This window comes from Rhinatrema bivittatum, chromosome 6, assembly GCF_901001135.1.
Source record: "Rhinatrema bivittatum chromosome 6, aRhiBiv1.1, whole genome shotgun sequence".
NCBI classification, from domain to species: Eukaryota; Metazoa; Chordata; class Amphibia; order Gymnophiona; family Rhinatrematidae; genus Rhinatrema; species Rhinatrema bivittatum.
The window spans coordinates 171,229,615-171,249,100 of NC_042620.1; the positions used below are offsets into that span (position 1 = coordinate 171,229,615).

A 19,486-nucleotide genomic window follows, 5' to 3' on the forward strand; every position below is an offset into this window, starting at 1 on the left:
GATGTGTCCTACGAATGCCAGTATATAAAAAGCGTTAAATAAATAAAATAAATAAATAAGTTTTAGAAAAACTATTTCACTCCTCTATTCTGTCAAGACTATTTCTTTTCTGCCCATTATTTTATCCCTATTATTTTTTTAAATTTGCATTTCAAACTTTTTTAAATCTTATACAACTTGAAGAAAATAAAATAAAAGTGCAAGTAAATACACAACAGTATAATTTAAAGCAGGTTCCCAGCCTTTCAGGGAATACAGCCCCTTTTTCAGCTTCAGAAAGTTTCATGGACCCCCCACACGCTTTTCTTTTAATTTTTGCATGCTGGAACAAAAATGATCTGCACTCCAGAATTGTTCATATTGTATAAAACTTTTGATCTAAAATGAATGCATAGCTTTGGAAATGGCCCTCCCTATTTAAAAATTGTCCTCCGAATTGAAAAGTTGAGTGCATTTTCACTTTCCTGGCGTGTAGCCAGATGGACTCAGAACGAATGGGTATAGTGTGCTCGTGTTAGCAGTTGGAGACGGATCTGACGTCAGCACGGGTATATATACCCCCACAGGAAGCGTAGCAACTTAGTAATTTCCGTCTCCAAAGCAGTTTGGAGTGCCTGCACGCTCGCTGAGCGTGTTTTCCAAATCTACTTTCTAATTTCTACATTCTACTTTCTTTCCACTAAAACTTCTACAGCATCGAGCCCCGCACTCCTGCGGTGATACCCTACGGACCCTCCCCCAGTAGAGTTTCCCGGGGTGATTTCCGTGATCCCCGAAGGTTTAAGTCCTCGGTCTGGTGGCCGAATCTCGGCAGGGAAGTAGCCCCCGGGCGAGGTTCGGGTGAGGCATACGAGGCGCCTCGGTCCCGGCGTGGACGAGGCAGCGGGTGCATATCCTCAAACGCGGCGGTGAAGGTACTTGCCCTCTCCCCCCGCAGCCGGAGACCGCCCGGGTTCCAGCCGGGAAGCGCCGAGGATCAGGTAAGGCGTACATCTCTTATTGCTGGTCTCCGAGGAACAGAGGATCGGCGTCTCCAACTGCTAACACGAGCATACTATACCCATTCGTTCTGAGTCCATCTGTCTACACTAAGGAAAAGGAGATTATCAGGTAAGTAATCTCAACATTTCCAATCCAGCTGCAAAAGGGGAGGAAAGGAAGCAAGTTCAACAAAGTTCCAGGCTGGCAATTTGCTGTGACCTGGCAGGAAATGATCACCCAGTGCCTGCAGATCTGCAATCAAAGTTTCAAAGCTAAATTGTCCACCGTGTTTCTTTTTTTGAAAACTTGGGCTGGAGGGGGAAAGCCGGGACTTTTGTTCCTGCGTACTTTTATCCGCTTTGAACCAGGTGCAAAGTACATGCATGAAAGCCTTCGTGAGGATTTCAAAATGAAGCCTCTGCATGGACTTTCTGTCCCCAAACCTAGCTCTGCTCCCCCCCCAGGTATGAATGCTGTTAACGACGTTGGTACTCTTACCCTCAGTAGCAGGGATTAGTCATTTCAAAGGGCCTTTTCATGTGAATAAACAGGTGTTTACCCACATAAAAAGCTTTGAATTTTTATGATTCTTACAAATACATGCAGGAAATAAGTCCTGCAATAATTTAGGTTTTAGAAAAAGCAAAACAGTCTGATTTTCAAAGGGAAGAAGGCTCCATGACTGTGTCCCCCTAAATAACTTTTCTGTTTAATATCAAAGCCACACCGGGCTGTGTTTCATCCTTCCTGGCGGTCATCTTTCCCCTTTTCCCTGCTGGACCATGGTGATCCTGAATCCCTTCCTCTTTCTCTCTCCTTCTGTCTAGCATGATTCTTGGGGGGTCCCCTCCTTCTCTCCCCTGATAGGCTGCCATTCACTCTCACTCACTTCAATCAGTTCAGTCATGGATTCCTGTCCCCTCTTTATCCTTCATTCCTGTCTCATTCCTTCTTCCCTATGGCTTTCCCCTCATCCTGTCGATTCCCAGCCCATTTCCTCCTTTCTTCCTTTGAGCCATTCTGCTCACTTTTTTGATGCATTTCTCCTCTCTTCTCTCTCTGTCAGGCCAGTGGCAGAGCATGTGGCAGTAGTGGGAAATGTTTTTTCACCACTGTGATAACCCAGTTTTCCTCAGTATGCAGGAGAGGATGCAAAGATTCTGACAACTGCAGTCAGTTCCTATCTTCGCCACATCCTTACGAAGTGCAGCAAGTCACCTTTTTCATTCTTTTTTTCATTGAAGCCATAAGGACTCTGAATATTTCGGAGGACAAAAAAAAGGAGGATCTCCTCACTTTGCAGAGGATCCTATTATGGTCCATATCAAAAATCCCTCTACATCTTTTCCTCTCAAGGCAGTGAATGACTTAAGTGACCTGGAGTAGGGTTTTTCTTTATTTTTAAAGCAAATTTTAAAGAGGTGCTTCTGAGTGTCTAAGTTGTACCTCTTGATGGCTCAAGAAAAGGAGAAGTTTAGATTCTCAAAGGTGGATGTGCTGGTTTGTTCTGTTACAAAGAGAGCATTCATACCCTTAGAAAGGGACACTGCCCTGAAGGATGTGCAAGATAGGAAAATTGAGGAAGCGCTGAAAGAGGCCTTTGAGGCTTCTAGCATGGTGCTACAAATCTGTGCTTGTAGAGGTATTACAGCGAGGTCAGGTTTGTGTTTATCACAGCCCATTATGGAGGAGGTATCTGGGCTTAGTGAGAGATTTATGAAGGAAATTTCCTATTTTGAACTGGGAGCAGCATATTTGTCTGCTTCTTTTGATTTAGTGTGTACAACAATATGAAGAGTGTGGCTTCCATAGTAGCGGCTAGGAAACTATTATGGTTGCAAAATTGGTCAGCGGTCTCCATCTCCAAGATCAATTTAATGAAGCTTCCATTATGTTTGGAGAGGGTCTTGAGAAGTTGGCCAAAGTTTGGGGGGGACTGAAAAGACTTGAGACTTCAGGCGACTGGCGTAAAGGTGTGTCATGCTCTGCTCAATTCCGTAAGAGAGGTTTTGGGACATCAGGAAGTTGCTTGCTGCAATTTATGACAAGAGTCTGAAAAAATTAAATAAGCTGAGGTACAATGTGCCCTAATTCATACCCATTAGAAATTTTTCCCCGATTAAGCTACATTTTTATTCCTCGATAATCTAATCATTGTCATAACAGTCCTCGGGTAGGGGTCTAAGGACCATCAGGGGTTAAAGTGATATAAAATAGGGTGATGTCCTCCTTCTGGACCCTTCAACTTTTCTTGCTCCAACCTCCCAGTCTCCTACCTATGTCACTATTCTTCTTAAATTTATCTTCATCCCTCCATCACTTCTTCCTTTCTCTCTCCTATCTCCCCTAAGGCTTCCTCCCTCCCTCCCCTCTTTTTCAGGTTCTTCCTCATTTACCATGTGCTTCCGTCCTCCGTTGCTCTCTTCAGTTTCCTTCACAACCCTCATAAGAACAAAAGAAGTTGCCATGCTGGGTCAGACCAAGGTCCATCAAACCCAGCATTCTGGTTCCAACAGAGGCCAAACCAGGCCACAAGAACCTGACAATTACCCATGCAATTAATAATAGTGGCTGTTCCCTAAGTAAACTTGATTAATAACAGTTAATGGGCTTCTCCAAGAACTTATCCAAACCTTTTTTGAACCCAGCTACACTAATTGCACTAACCACATCCTCTGGCAACAAATTCCAGAGCTTAATTGTGCGTTGAGTGAAAGAATTTTCTCCGATTTAGTCTTAAATGTGCTACTTGCTAACTTCATGGAATGTTCCCTAGTCCTTCTATTATCTGAAAGTGTAAATAACCGATTCACGTCTGCTCGTTCAAGATCTCTCATGATCTTAAAGACCTCTATCATATCCCCCCCCCCCCCAGCCGTCTCTTCTCCAAGCTGAAAAGCCCTAACCTCTTCAGGCTTTCCTCATACGGGAGCTGTTCCATCCCCTTTATTATTTTGGTTGCCCATCTCTGTACCTTCTCCATCGCAACTATATCTTTTTTGAGATGTGGCAACCAGAATTGTGCACAGTATTCAAGGTGCGGTCTCACCATGGAGCGATACAGAGGCATTATGACATTTTCCGTTTTATTAACCATTCCCTTTCTTATAATTCCTAACATTGTTTGCTTTTTTGACTGCTGCAGCACACTGAACAGACTATTTTAAAGTATTATCCACTATGATGCCTAGATCTTTTTCCTGGGTGGTAGTTCCTAATATGGAACCTAACATCGTGTAACTACAGCAAGGGTTATTTTTCCCTATGTGCAACACCTTGCACTTGTCCACATTAAATTTCATCTGCCATTTAGATGCCCAATCTTCCAGTCTTGCAAGGTCCTCCTATAATGTATCACAATCCTCTTGTGATTTAACTATTCTGAATAATTTTGTATCATCCGCAAATTTGATAACCTCACTCGACGTATTCCTTTCCAGATCATTTTTATATATATATATATATTGAAAAGCACCGGTCCAAGTACAGATCCCTGAGGCACTCCACTGTTTACCCTTTTCCACTGAGAAAATTGACCATTTAATCCTACTCTCTGTTTCCTGTCTTTTAATCAGTTTGTATTCCACGAAAGAACATCTCTTCCTTTCCCATGACTTTTTAGTTTTCTTAGAAGCCTCTCATGAGGGAATTTGTCAGACGCCTTCTGAAAATCCAAATACACTACATCTACTGGTTCACCTTTATCCACATGTCTATTAACCTCTTCAAAAAAAAGAAGCAGATTTGTTAGACAAGACTTCCCTTGGGTAAATCCATGTTGACTGTGTTCCATTAAACCATGTCTTTCTATATGCTCTACTATTTTGATCTTTAGAATAGTTTCCATTATTTTTCCTGGCACTGAAGTCAGGCTCACTGGTCTATAGTTACCCGGATTGCCTCTGGAGCCCTTTTTAAATATTGGGGTTACATTGGCCACCCTCCATTCTTGAGGTACAATGGATGATTTTAATGATAGGTTACAAATTCTGACTAATAGATCAGAATTTTCATTTTTGAGTTCCTTTAGTACCCTGGGATGCATACCATCCGGTCCAGGTGATTTGCTACTCTTTAGTTTGTGAACTGGGAAGATGTAGTAGGCCAGATTGACAGTGATTTGGTTTAGTTCATCTGACTCATCACCCTTGAAAACCATCTCTGGAATTGGTATCTTCCCCAACATCCTCATTAGTAAACACGGAATCAAATAATTAATTTAGTCTTTCTGCAATGGTTTATCTTCCCTAAGAGCCCCTTTAAACCCCTCTGTCATCTAATGGATCTTCTGCTATCTTTGGGTTCCCCTCTCCCCCCTTGGCTTCAGCAGTCAGTGTGGCAGCCAGCTTGACTGTATGGGAGACACCTGAACAGTGCGTGTTCCTGGTTCCCACTACTGCTTCTTCAGTGATGCATACTTCTTTTCTAAGCAGGAAGTGTGCTGGGTAGGGTGGAGCAGCTGTAGAGCCCAAGAATGTGTACCTGTCCTGTTGACTTGCTGCCACCCCCACTTCTGCAGTCTGGTGGTAGGTACAGAGGAGTTGATTTCCTTGGCGGCTGATAAGATGGGCTGAGCTGGGATGCCACTGCATCTCATCTTGCCAAGAGAAGTTGGCGGAGGAAAGTGTTGGTACAATAAATTGTGTTCATGCTCTGCAGATGGTAGCTCACTTCAGAACCTGGTACTTGTGCAACCTGAATCCCATTCATAGTTGTGTAAGGACTACCTCCAGAGCATCCACAGCTGCTGTTGGCCCAAGGAGCAGAACCAGGTCTTGTCATTGAATCTGGGTCTCCCGCATAGCATTGTGTACATCATTACCACTCGGCTGCTGGCCTGAAATATATATGTTTATTTTTTAAACTAATAATTTTTAACTTCTTTCTGTATTGCTCTGTTAGGGGCTGCAGGATCCATCTATTTTATGACATTTGACTCTTTTTTTTTTTTAAGGGTGTATCAGTGTAGTCATTTTTACCACAGTGCACGTTTACCGTTTATATTTCAGCAGCTGTTTTGAAACACATCTCTCCCTGCTGTAGACTTTCCCTTTTTTGCTAGGGAAAAAATAAAAACAGAAAATGAGTAACATAAGTGTGCTTTCTTTTTCTGGCATTCAGCTTCTTAAACTTGAACCTATGAGGAGAGGAGGTTGTCTTTGGAGAATGAATAGTAAGGGAAAATCTCATCAGGCGTTACCAGGAGTTGTCAAGGCAACTCTGCATACTGAGAACTAGAAATTATAGTAAGCGTGACTCAACAAGGCTTATTTTTCATTGTGTCCAAATGATCAATTTGTTTCTGTTCAGTAAGAGGATAACTTGAGATTTTCTGAGTGTAAAATAGTTAATGATGTTAGAGACCCAAGTATTTCATCATGGCTGCCCTATGAGGAAAGGCTAAAGAAGTTAGGGCTGTTTGTTTTGGAGAAGAGGTGACTGAGGGGGGATATGATAGAGATCTACAAAGTCATGTAAGGAATTGAACAAGTTAATGTTAATTGGTTATTTACTCTCTCAGATAATAGAAGGACCAGGGGGCACTCCATGAAGTTAGCAAGTAGCTCATTTAAAATAAATAGAAGAAAATTCTTTTTCACTCAGCGCATAGTTAAGTTCTGAAATTCATTGCCAGAGAATGTGGTTACAGCAGTTAGTGTAACTGGGTTCAAAAAAGGTTTTGATAAGTTCTTCGAGGATAAATCCATAAACTATTATGGTAATTAATAAGCAATAGTAGCTTGTAATCTATCTAATGTTTGGGTACTTGTGACTTCGATTGGCCATTGTTGGAAACAGGATACTGGGCTTGATGGAGCCTTGGTCTGACCCAGTATGGCATTTCTTATGTTCTAATGTAATGTTCTAAGTTGCTTAGTGTAGTAACTGCTGCTCTGTGCAGGTTACTCCTATGCAGAAATGTTACACTTAAAGTTAATAGAGATTTCTTAGCATTCAGACAGGTGAATCCAGAGCCAGTGGGTTATGCTCCTCTACCAGCAGAAGGAGACTGAGCAAAGCTGACATTATGGGGCGGATTTTAAGAGCCCTGCGCGCCGGTGCGCCTATTTTACATAGGCCTGCCGGCGCGCGCAGAGCCCCGGGACTCGCGTAAGTCCCGGGGTTTTCCGAGAGGGCGTGTCGGGGGCGGGGCCGATCGGCGCGGCGTTTCGGGGCGGGCCCGGGGGCGTGGTTTCGGGCGGGGGCAGTCCGGGGGCATGGCCGCGCCCTCCGGAACCGCCCCCGGGCTGCGTCTAGGCGCGCCAGAGGCCTGCTGGCGTGCGGGGATTTCCTTCTCCCTCTGGGAGGCGTAAATCCCCCAACAAAGGTGGGGGGGGGGGGTTTTAGACAGGGCCGGGGGGGGTGGGTTAGGTAGAGGAAGGGAGGGGAAGGTGAGGGGAGGGCGTTAGCGAATTCCCTCCGAGGCCGCTCCGAAATCGGAGCGGCCTTGGAGGGAACGGAGGTAGGCTGTGTGGCTCGGCGCGCGCCGGCTACACGAAATCATAGAAACATAGAAACATATAGAAACATAGAAATGACGGCAGAAGAAGACCAAATGGCCCATCTAGTCTGCCCAGCAAGCTTCACACATATTTTCTCTCATACTTATCTGTTTCTCTTAGCTCTTGGTTCTATTTCCCTTCCATCCCCACCTTTAATGTAGAGAGCAGTGATGGAGCTGCATCCAAGTGAAATATCTAGCTTGATTAGTTTGGGGTAGTAGCCGCCGCAATAAGCAAGCTGCACCCATGCTTATTTGTTTTACCCAGACTATGTTATTAGCCCTTATTGGTTGTTTTTCTTCTCCCCTGCCGTTGAAGCAGGGAGCTATGCTGGATATGCGTGACGTATAAGTCTTCTCCCATGCCGTTGAAGCAGAGAGCCATGCTGGATGTGCATCGAAAGTGAAGTATCAGGCCCATTTGGTTTGGGGTAGTAACTGCCGTAACAAGCCAGCTACTCCCCGCTTTGTGAGTGCGAACCCTCTTTTCTTCTCCCCTGCCGTTGAATCAGAGAACTATGCTGTATATGCATTGAAAGTGAAGTATCAGGCTTATTTGATTTGGGGTAGTAACCGCCGTAACAAGCCAGCTACTCCCCTCTTTGTGAGTGTGAATCCTTTTTTCCACATTTCCTCTTGCTGTTGAAGCTTAGAGCGATGTTGGAGTCAAGCCTGTGTATGTTTATTTAATAAGGGTATTGACTCCAGGCAGTAGCCATCATTCTGGCGAGTCACTGACTCTTCATTGGCAGCCTCTTGACTTTATGGATCCACAGTGTTTATCCCACGCCCCTTTGAAGTCCTTCACAGTTCTGGTCTTCACCACATCCTCCGGAAGGGCATTCCAGGCATCCACCACCCTCTCCGTGAAGAAATACTTCCTGACATTGGTTCTGAATCTTCCTCCCTGGAGCTTCAAATCGTGACCCCTGGTTCTACTGATTTTTTTCCTTAGGAAAAGGTTTGTCGTTGTCTTTTGATCATTAACACCTTTCAAGTATCTGAAAGTCTGTATCATATCACCTCTGCTCCTCCTTTCCTCCAGGGTGTACATATTTAGATTCTTCAATCTCTCCTCGTACGTCATCCGATGAAGATCCTCCACCTTCCTGGTCGCCCTTCTCTGTACCGCCTCCATCTTGTCTTTGTCTTTTTGAAGGTACGGTCTCCAGAACTGAACACAGTACTCCAGGTGAGGCCTCACCAAGGACCTGTACAAGGGAATAATCACTTCCCTTTTCTTACTCGATATTCCTCTCTCTATGCAGCCCAGCATTCTTCTGGCTTTAGCTATCACCTTGTCGCATTGTTTCGCCGACTTCAGATCATTAGACACCATCACCCCAAGGTCCCTCTCCTGCTCCGTGCACATCAGCCTTTCCCCCCCCATTAAATACAGTTCATTTGGATTTCCACTCCCCATATGCATGACTTTGCACTTCTTGGCATTGAATCTCAGCTGCCATATCTTCGACCACTCTTCCAGTTTCCTTAGATCCCGTCTCATTCTCTCCACTCCTTCCGGCGTGTCCACTCTGTTGCAGATCTTAGTGTCATCCGCAAAAAGACAAACCTTACCTTCTATCCCGTCCGCAATGTCGCTCACAAAGATATTGAACAGGACCGGTCCCAACACCGATCCTTGCGGTACACCACTTAAAACCGCTCTCTCTTCAGAGAAGGTTCCATTTACCATCACACATTGTCTTCTGTCCGTCAACCAATTTGCAATCCAGGTCACCACCTCGGCACTCACTCCCAAGCTTCTCGTTTTATTCACCAGTCTCCTGTGCGGAACCGTATCAAAAGCTTTGCTGAAATCCAAGTATATGATATCGAGCGCTCTTCCTCTATCCAATTCCTTGGTTACCCAGTCAAAAAAGTCAATCAGATTTGTCTGACAGGATCTTCCTCTGGTGAATCCATGCTGCCTCTGGTCCATCAATTCTCCGGACTGTAGATAGTTCACTATTCTCTCTTTCAACAGTGACTCCATTACTTTTCCCACCACTGAAGTGAGGCTAACCGGTCTGTAGTTACCAGCCTCCTCTCTGTTCCCACTCTTGTGAAGCGGGACCACCACCGCTCTTCTCCAATCACTCGGCACCACTCCCGTTTCTAGGGATCTATTGAACAGGTCGCACAGCGGTCCCGCCAGCACATCTCTGAGCTCCCTCAATATCCTTGGATGAATCCCATCAGGCCCCATGGCTTTGTCCACTTTCAGATTCTTTAGCTCTTCCCATACATTATCTACTGTAAATGGATTTTCCTCTGTTCCGCTTCCCTCCAGTTTCTTGTTGTGTAGAGATGGTCCTTCTCCAGGGTCTTCTTTAGTGAACACAGAGCTGAAGTATTCGTTTAATATTTCTGCCATTTCTTCGTCTCCCTCCACACATTGATCATTTCCACCTTTCAATTTCACTATACCACTTTGGACCTTTCTCTTTTCGCTGATGTATCTGAAAAATGTTTTGTCACCATATTTTATCTCCTTGGCAATCCTCTCTTCTGCTTGACTTTTTGCCAACTTGATTAATTTCTTTGTCTCCCTCAGTTGATACAAATATTCTTCTTTGTGCTCCTTCCTTTGGGATCTTTTGTATTTCTTGTATGCAGTTCTTTTAGCTTTAATTTTGTCAGCCACCTCCTTTGAGAACCAGATAGGTTTCATTTTTCTTTTGCTTTTCTTTACATTTCTAACATATAGAGCAGTTGCCTTGGTGATTGCTCCTTTTAGATTGGTCCACTGTTGATCCACATCTCTCTCATTTTCCCATCCATTTAGTTCTTCCTCTAGGTACTTCCCCATTTCCTCAAAGTCTGTGTTTTTGAACTGTAAAACTCTGGTCTTTGTGCTCCTTTTCCATATTCTTTTAGTGATATTAAACCATACCGTTTGATGATCACTGGTGCTGAGGTGGGCGCCCACCTTGACATCAGAGATGATTTCTCCATTATTGAGCACTAAGTCGAGAATAGTTCCTTCTCTCGTGGGTTCCAATACCATTTGTTTGAACAAAGATACTTGCATGGCATCCAGTATTGCTCTACTGTTTTTAGATTCTGCAGATGGGATTTTCCAGTCTACATCTGGCATATTAAAGTCACCAATGATCACCACTTCCCCTTTCTTACCTATCTTATGGATGTCTTCAACCAGATCTCTGTCCAGCTCTTCCTTTTGGTTTGGAGGCCTGTAAACCACTCCAATATAAATGGATGCTCCATCATCTGTTTTTAGGTCTACCCATAGTGCTTCTTCCTTGCCCCAACTTCCTTGCAGCTCAGATGCTTGGATATTATTTCTGACATAAAGAGCCACACCTCCCCCTTTTCTATCCACTCTGTCCTTCCTTAACAAATTATAGCCTGGTATTGCCGTATCCCAATCATGAGATTCTGTGAACCATGTCTCTCTGATAGCAACGATGTCCAGTTCTGCCTCTGTCATTAGGGCCTGCAGATCTGGGATTTTATTTCCCAAACTATGAGCATTTGTAGTCATAGCTTTCCAGGTACTCTCTTTATGGTTATTGCTTTTCCTGTACTCCTTATGAGACTTTAGTTGAGATTTGTTATTCACTTTACTTGTTCCTTTTGCAGTTGTGCCATTGATGACAGAGTTATCCATCTCAATGTTTTTCTCTAGAATTTCTTCAGTTAATATAGGGAGGGCTTTATGTTCTTGTTGCATTTGATACTGTGTGTGTCTCCTTGTTACAGGTCTAATTCTACCAGAGCCCACTGTGATCCTGTTTTTTAATGATTTACTTGATGAACTGATTGAGTGGGGGGGTATACTTGTTGGCTTCCCATCTGTCAAGAATGGGTGACTGTGGGACACATGTGTTATCCTACCTGAGTCTACTGTATTTCTTTTTCTTGACTCCTGGTTATTCTTTGGTGTTGGGGAATTATTTTCTGAGTAATGCAATATGGGTGTAATTCTTTTAATTGAAGCTAATTGAGCTTTAACCTCAGTCAGCTCCGTTTTCAAAGAAGAGAGCTGTGCACAGATCGGGCAAGCTCCAAGTCTCCAGATGCTTTCCCTCAGAATAAAGGCTCTACAACAGTTGCATTGGATAGTTCTCATATTGGTTAAGTTTGGGGTTGGTATGTCCTTAGCTGTTAACTTACTAATTGATCTTGTTGCTAATGCTAATTTAGACAGTCTATATTAGTAATCTAATCCCAGGGGTGGGTGGGCAGAGGGGTAGGGTGGGAGGGAAACAGTTGAACCTGGGACAAGCAGGACACTTTCTGGAACTTTATTAGTCCTTTAGCTATTAAAGGACCCCCTCAGCACTTCTGTGCCAATATTAACCAGATTATTAAAGAACAGCTATACAATAATAGAAAAGCAGGTATACTGGATCTTAAAAATAACAGTTTGCAAGCAACAGTTACAATTATTGTATAATAACAGACCTAGAGAAAGGTATAAAACACAGAAGTTCTACTGCTCAGAGAGCCCAGATTTTAGTGCAGCACAAAGCAATTAGAAGAATAGTGAAAGAAAACAAGCAGGGTTTTTTTTTTGGTTTTTTTCTTTTTTCCCTCAGAAGAGCACCCCAGAAATTTAAGAGTCTTTTATCCCCCAGAAGAAATTTAAGAGTCTTATCTGCACAGGAACAGAAGAAGGAACCTCTCTGGGACTGCCTCAAGAAAAATCGGTAGCCTTGCGCGCGCCGATCCAGGATTTTAGTAGATACGCGCGGAGCCGCGCGTATCTACTAAAATCCAGCGTACTTTTGTTTGCGCCTGATGCGCCTACAAAAGTACGCGAGGGCGCCCTTAATGAAAATCTACCCCTATGGTTTTATATATACCCCTGCAGGGACATCAGCCTACCAGTATTCTCTGTCTCCAGCAGATGGTGGCAGGCTGAGCTCAGGTAAAGAGAAAAAAAATACAGAAGGATGTGCAGGCGTGGGAAAATACAGTATTCACATATGTGGGCTTTTTTTTTTTTTTAATTTATTGAAATTTTCAAATATACAAAGAATGAACCTTTGCACAGTAACATTGAGAGAAACATGTTTGTTATGTTATTTGTTATATGTAACGCTCCTAAGTGAATTTTGTTATCATGTAAACCGGTGTGATCTGTATTCGTACAGGAACTTCGGTATAGAAAAATTAAAAAATAAATAAATAAGCGGAAATAATAAACAGAATTATAAATGAAAAAAATCTATTCTCTCCTTTAATAATCATCAAAAGTGTGTGTATGTGTGTGGGGGGAATCAGAAATCGAGGAGAAATAAAGGAATCTAAATTTAAGTAATAGACGGAGTGGATATTATCACCTACAATAATAAACCAAATTTTATCCCTAAGTTGATTCTGGGTTGATCACAGGATTGACCATTCTAGTATGCAAAAACTTTTTCAACTGATCAGGATCAAAGAAAATATAAGTAATAACACCTTGTTTTACAATACATTTAGAAGGATATTGTAAAAGAAAAGAAGCACCTAAAGCTAATACATCAGATCACATGGCCAGAAACCCCTTGCATTATCTTGGCAGGTCAGGATAAATTCTGATCAGGTCTCCCAAAAAAAGAAACATTGAATTTAAAAAAATAGGACTTCATTATGAAGGAAACATCTTGTTCATGCAAAAAAGAAAGCAACATTGTAGACCTTTCAGTCACCTCAATATTAGAGTTCTCTGAATAAGAAGTTAAGTTCATAGAATCCTAATACGTTGAGGCTGAACTTCTTGAATAGTCTTGACTTAAAGGATAAAAACATCACTATCGATAGAAGGTATCTTCTCTGCAGGAATCTTCAGGGCATCTAAAAAAATAATGAATAAGTGTTAAATGAGGAAATTCACCCATGACTTTGGGAAAGATTAAAAGTTTCAAATTCAGACGCTTGGCCTGATTTTCAAAATTTTCCATTCTCCTAGAGAGGAAATGGTGCTCTCAAATTATAGTAGCATTGACAGCCTTGATACCTTCCACATCCCCCTCTAACGACCGCAGGGTCGCAGAGTATTCCTGTAGGATGTTCTGATGGTCCAAGACAACCTTATCCAACTTTGAAGAGACTGCCTCTACCCGTTGAGAATGAACTCTAAAGGTTTGGGACAGTATGCAATCAGATCCCAGAAAGAATCAAGGATAACAGTTGCTGGTTTGGAAATCAAAGTTGGAACCCCAGAAGCGGACTGCTCACCTCCTGGAACTACTTCAGCCCCCAAAGGAGTTGAGTCCAAGACAGGAACCCTATCGTCTTCTGCTGATGTTTGAAAACGTCGCAATGGCATGGAGTTCTGCCCCTCTCCAGGCAAAAAGCTGACAGCGCCTTCCACATGGGGCGTGACGGTGAGGGTCATCAGCATTCATCTGGGATAATGCAAACAGCAGGGAGTATGTTTTGGGCAGGCTGAAAGATATTTCTCCTGGCAAGAACAGAGCTCCTCTCTCTCTCTCAGCAGCGGGGCTCAAGACTCGTCAATCTGTGAGAGAGATGGTGTATTCAGGGATGGTCTGTTGATCCAAAGGGATTGAGGGTTTGGAAGGGTACACCCTCATTTTCCCCTTCCATTTATGAAGTTAAACTTAACAAAGTAACTGGTGAGTGGAGTTCAACAGGAATACATGACAGTTCATGCCACCATCTTGGGTTCCCCCGCATGTGTAGTTTTGTCTGGACCATGGGTAGCCTCCTGCCCTGTTCGGAAGTAGTTTTGGTACGTCCCACTGGTTCTGGATTCACCTGTTTAAATGCTAAGAAAGGAGAAATTACTACTTACCTGATGATTTCCTTTTCTTTAGTACAGACGTGAATCCACCTTCCTGCCCTTGGCTGTTGGAAGGTTATGCTATTGTCCTTCTGCGTGGCTGCATGTTCCAGGAGTTATTGGTAAGTGTTACTCCAGTCCCTAGACTAGTGTTAATACATTCTTTGTCTGATCTCATTGTTTTCCTGTTGACTGAGTGATGGAATGTTTTTATCTGTTAGTTTGTACACAGTTGGCTTTTGTAGAGAATACTGGCAGGCTGAGTCACTGCAGGGGTATGTATACCGTGATGTCAGCTTTGCTCTATCTCCATCTGCTGATAGAGGTGCATAAACACTGGTTCTGGATTCACTTGTCTGTACTAAAGAAAAGAAAATTATCAGGTAAATAGTAACTTCTCCTTTATCCCATTTCTTTATTTCCATCCTCTAGCCATTAGGGATCCTGTGTTTATTCCACACGCTTTTGAATTTCATTACCTTTCTTGTGTTCACTACCTCTTCCGGGAGGGCATTCCATGCAGCCACCATCTTTTCTGTGCTTTACTTGAAAAAAACTAACTGAACTCAATGGAAACAGATGTCTGTGCCGCCGGGAAGGAGATTATCGAATCATGGAAGTATTGCCTGATAGGGAGTGAGACAACCCCCTGGAGAAACGTGGCTGTACAACGAAGAGTCTGACTATTTAAAGGTGTTTCTATCCCCTGAGGAAAGATCTGTGAGGATCTGAAATGTGGCCATGTTGGGAGCTCAAACGGCTATACAGATAAGTCGGTGTTAGTTTTTTCAAGTAAAGCACAGAGAATAGGGTTGTACAGTTGCAGCCTAATCTTCGGTTGAAGCAGACTTGAGATTAATTGCATTGACACGGCAGACTGTTTTTGAACTTTTAAATTCACATATACCAAAAATATTCACACAAAATATTTGGCTGGTGGAGGTTTATTCATGATTACAAATATACGAATTACCCATTTGTGGGGGTAAAAAAACAAAGTATGAAACTTTCCTCTCCAGCTACAAAAAGGTTTTTTAAAAAATTACACATTTTATGTATGTTATAAAGTGACTCAATTGAGATATTTAATTCAAATGTTTGAAGTATTAAGTAGAAGCAAATATAGTTCTATGAGGAGATTTGTTGTTGGCAATATTGATATCATATTTTGGATCCCTCTGTCAAAAAAACATTTCAGTGCGTTGTATTTGGTTTCTATGCAGTCCAACATCTTTCTGGTCGTAGCCATCACCTTATCACATTACTTTGTTACCTTCAGATAACTGGACATGTTTGCCCCAAGTCTCTCTCCTGGTCCATGTATATCAGTCTTTTGCCCCCTGTCACCTATTTGGATTACTATACCATGCTGAAATTACATAAATTCAGCTAGATTTATAACATCCAAAGCTTGCTATTCATTAAACATTTTTGGGTACCATGATGTAAAGTGAAGTGGATGCTTTAGTTTCCTGCCTTTAGAAGATCTCTGCATTAAAAGCAGTGGAAGCCAATGTCTCCTGCATCAGGAGCTCCTGAGTGAAAGAGGTGAACACTTTGTAAGTTGGCTACTGTGCATAAGTCCCCTCTTATATTGAATACTTTTGCTTTTTCTCTTTGTAGGATGTATATAAACTGCTCGGGGCCAGGGTTCAGCCTCCATTCGGACATTGTCATGCCTTACATCTACAAATATGGAAGCAAAAGCCAGATCGAGCGCTACATTCCTAACATGGTGGCTGGAAAATGCATTGGGGCTATAGCCATGACTGAGCCTGGGGCTGGAAGGTAAGGCTTTTGCTTTTCATTTTCCCCTTAAATTCTTAGCATTGCTAAACTTTTTACTGCTGATTTAGAGGTTCCAAGTGCAAGGTGTTGCATATAGGGAAAAATAACCCTTGCTGTAGTTACACAATGTTAGGTTCTATATTAGGAGCTACCACCCAGGAAAAAGATCTAGGCATCATAGTGGATAATACTTTAAAATCGTCGGCTCAGTGTGCTGCAGCAGTCAAAAAAGCAAACAGAATGTTAGGAATTATAAGGAAGGGAATGGTTAATAAAACGGAAAATGTCATAATGCCTCTGTATCGCTCCATGGTGAGACCGCACCTAGTATACTGGGTACAATTCTGGTTGCCGCATCTCAAAAAAGATATAGTTGCGATGGAGAAGGTTCAGAGAAGGGCAACCAAAATGATAAAGGGGATGGAACAGCTCACCTATGAGGAAAGGATGAAGAGGTTAGGGCTGTTCAGCTTGGAGAGGAGACGGCTGAGGGGGGATATGATAGAGGTATTTAAGATCATGAGAGGTCTTGAATGACTAGATGTGAATCGTTTATACTAGGGGGCATTCCATGAAGTTAGCAAGTAGCACATTTAAGACTGATCAGAGAAAATTCTTTTTCACTCAATGCACAGTTAAGCTCTGGAATTTGTTGCCAGAGGATGTGGTTAGTGCAGTTAGTGTAGCTGGGTTCAAAAAAGGTTTGGATAAGTTCTTGGAAGAGAAGTCCATTAATGGCTATTAATCAAGTTTACTTAGGGAATAGCCACTGCTATTAATTGCATCAGTAGCATGGGATCTTCTTGGTGTTTGGGTAATTGTCAGGTTCTTGTGGCCTGGTTTGGCCTCTGTTGGAAACAGGATGCTGGGCTTGATGGACCCTTGGTCTAACCCAGCATAGCAATTTCTTATGTTCTTATGTTCCTCATATTTCACTTCGTAACCTTAGAGAATCTGAACTGTAGTAGTCTGCAATCACAGAAATGTGCTGAGCATTAGTAACAATGGGTCAGTCACTTTATCCTCTGTTACATAGAAACATATAAAGGATGGCATAAAAAAGACCAAATGGCCCATCCAGTCTGCCCAGCAAGCTCCCATACTGATTAGGTTCTCATAATTATCAGTTTCACAGACCGCCAAGGTCAGGGCCCTTGTTGGTTACTGTTTGATTCCAATTTCCTGCCACCCACTGCCATTGAAGCAGAGCGTAATCTTGGAGTTGCATCAAAGTGAGGTATCAGACTTATTGATTAAGGGTAGTAACCGCCGCATCAAGCAAATTACCCTCATGCTTATTTGTTTTTTCCCGGACTGTACAGTTCAATGTCCTTGTTGGTTGTTGTCTGAATGTAAATCATCTGTTCCACATTTCCCCTTGCTGTTGGAGCAGAGAGTAATATTGGCGTTGAATAAGGGTAGTAACCACCATTCCAGCAAGCTACCGCTATATATTTTCATTCATTCCCATTCTCTAGCCTTTAGGGATCCGCAGTGTTTATCCCATGCCCCTTTGAAATCCTTCACAGTTTAAGTCTTCACCACTTCCTCCAAAAGGGCATTCCAGGCATCCACCACCCTCTCCATGAGGAAATATTTCCTGACATTGGTTCTAAGTCTTCCTCCCTGGAGTTTCAAATCGTGACCCCTAGTTCTACTGAATTCTTTCCAATGGAAAAGGTTTGTTGTTGACCATGGATCATTAAAATCGTTCAAGTATCTGAAGGTCTGTATCATATCACCCCTGCTCCTCCTCTCCTCCAGGGTATACATATTCAGGTTCTTCAACCTCTCCTCCTAAGTCATTTGATGGAGACCACCCACCCATCCTGTCTCTGTCCCTTTTTGAGATAGGGTCTCCAGAACTGAACACAGTACTCCAGGTGAGGCCTCACCAAGGATCTGTACAAGGGGATGATCACTTCTCTTTTCTTACTAGATATTCCTCTTTCTATGTAGCCCAGCATTCTTCTGGCTTTAGCTATCGCCCTGTCACATTGCTTCATTGACTTCAGGTTGATAGACACTATCACCCCAAGGTCTCTCTCCTGCTCTGTGCACATCAGCCCTTCACCCCCCAACAAATACAGTTCTTTCGGATTACCACACCCTAGAAGCATGTCTTTGCACTTCTTGGCATTGAATCCCAGCTGCCATATCTTCGATCACTCTTCCAGCTTCCTTAAATCTCGTTTCATTCTCTCTACTCCTTCTGGCATGTCCACTCTGTTGCAGATCTTCGTATCATCTGCAAATAGACAAACTTTACCTTCTATCCCTTCCGCAATGTCACTCATAAAGGCATTGAACAGAACTGGTCCCAACACTGATCCCTGTGGCACTCCACTTAACACCAGTCTCTCTTCAGAGTAGGTCCATTTACCATCAGACATTCTCTTCTATCTATCAACTAGGTGCAAACTTACCCCTAGATTCATTAAAATGCGTTAACGCATTGATAACGCCCGCGATAAGGAAAAGGGGCATGTTTAGGGAAACTTTAAAATTACCGCACCACGCGCTAACATACCACTTCGCATCGGTGGTATCGCATGATGCGGTAAACTTATTGCACCCTGCGATAATCCCTATTTTTCGAGATAGTCTCTCTATTTCAGTCTCTATCCTCAAGGCCATCATAGTTAAGAAGTATTTATATATCTATAGGAGGGACATCTAATAGGTTGAGGTGAGGTGTTGGTGGTGCTTTAGGGTTTAGGGGCCATTTTCTCATGTAGAGTGAGACATACGAACAGCACAGTACATCTTGGTGAAGATTTGACATCATTTGGAGTAAGGAAAGTCTCACAAAGATGAAATGTTGTACTATGTTATCTCACCCTAGCTTGATGGTACCCTGTTATAGAGTCCATCAAGCTAGGATGAGAGAACATAATAGAAATGGCATAATTGTGAGACTTTCCTCACTCCAAATGACGTCAAATCTTCACCAAGATGTACTGTGCTGTTCGTATGTCTCACTCTACATGAGAAAGTGGCCCCTAAACTCTAAAGCACCACCAACACCTCACTTTGATCTACTAGATGGCCCTCCTATAGAGATATAAATAGTTGCACACTGTTAGGCCTGCCCCAGAGGCAATCTCTCCACTCCACACAGGAAAAAGATCTAGGCATCATAGTGGATAATACTTTAAAATCGTCAGCTCAGTGTGCTGCAGCAGTCAAAAAAGCAAATAGAATGTTAGGAATTATTAGGAAGGGAATGGTTAATAGAACGGAAAATGTCATAATGCCTCTATATCGCTCCATGGTGAGATTACACCTTGAATACTGTGTACAATTCTGGTCGCCGCATCTCAAAAAAGATGAGGAAAGGCTGAAGAGGTTAGGGCTGTTCAGCTTGGAGAAGAGACGGCTGAAGGGGGATATGATAGAGGTCTTTAAGATCATGAGAGGTCTTGAATGAGTAGATGTGACTCAGTTATTTTCAC

General features: G+C 42.8%; 1 protein-coding gene across 2 annotated transcripts in view; it reads left to right on the plus strand.

The window, feature by feature from the left end:
- ACADL (acyl-CoA dehydrogenase long chain) overlaps positions 1 to 19,486 on the plus strand; it is a 120,993-nt gene that overhangs the window by 17,115 nt on the left and 84,392 nt on the right. For both annotated transcript variants that reach the window (XM_029606142.1, XM_029606143.1), the window contains exon 4: positions 15,867 to 16,031. In XM_029606142.1, the coding sequence (XP_029462002.1) occupies positions 15,867 to 16,031 (165 nt within the window). The remainder of the gene's footprint in view (positions 1 to 15,866; positions 16,032 to 19,486) is intronic.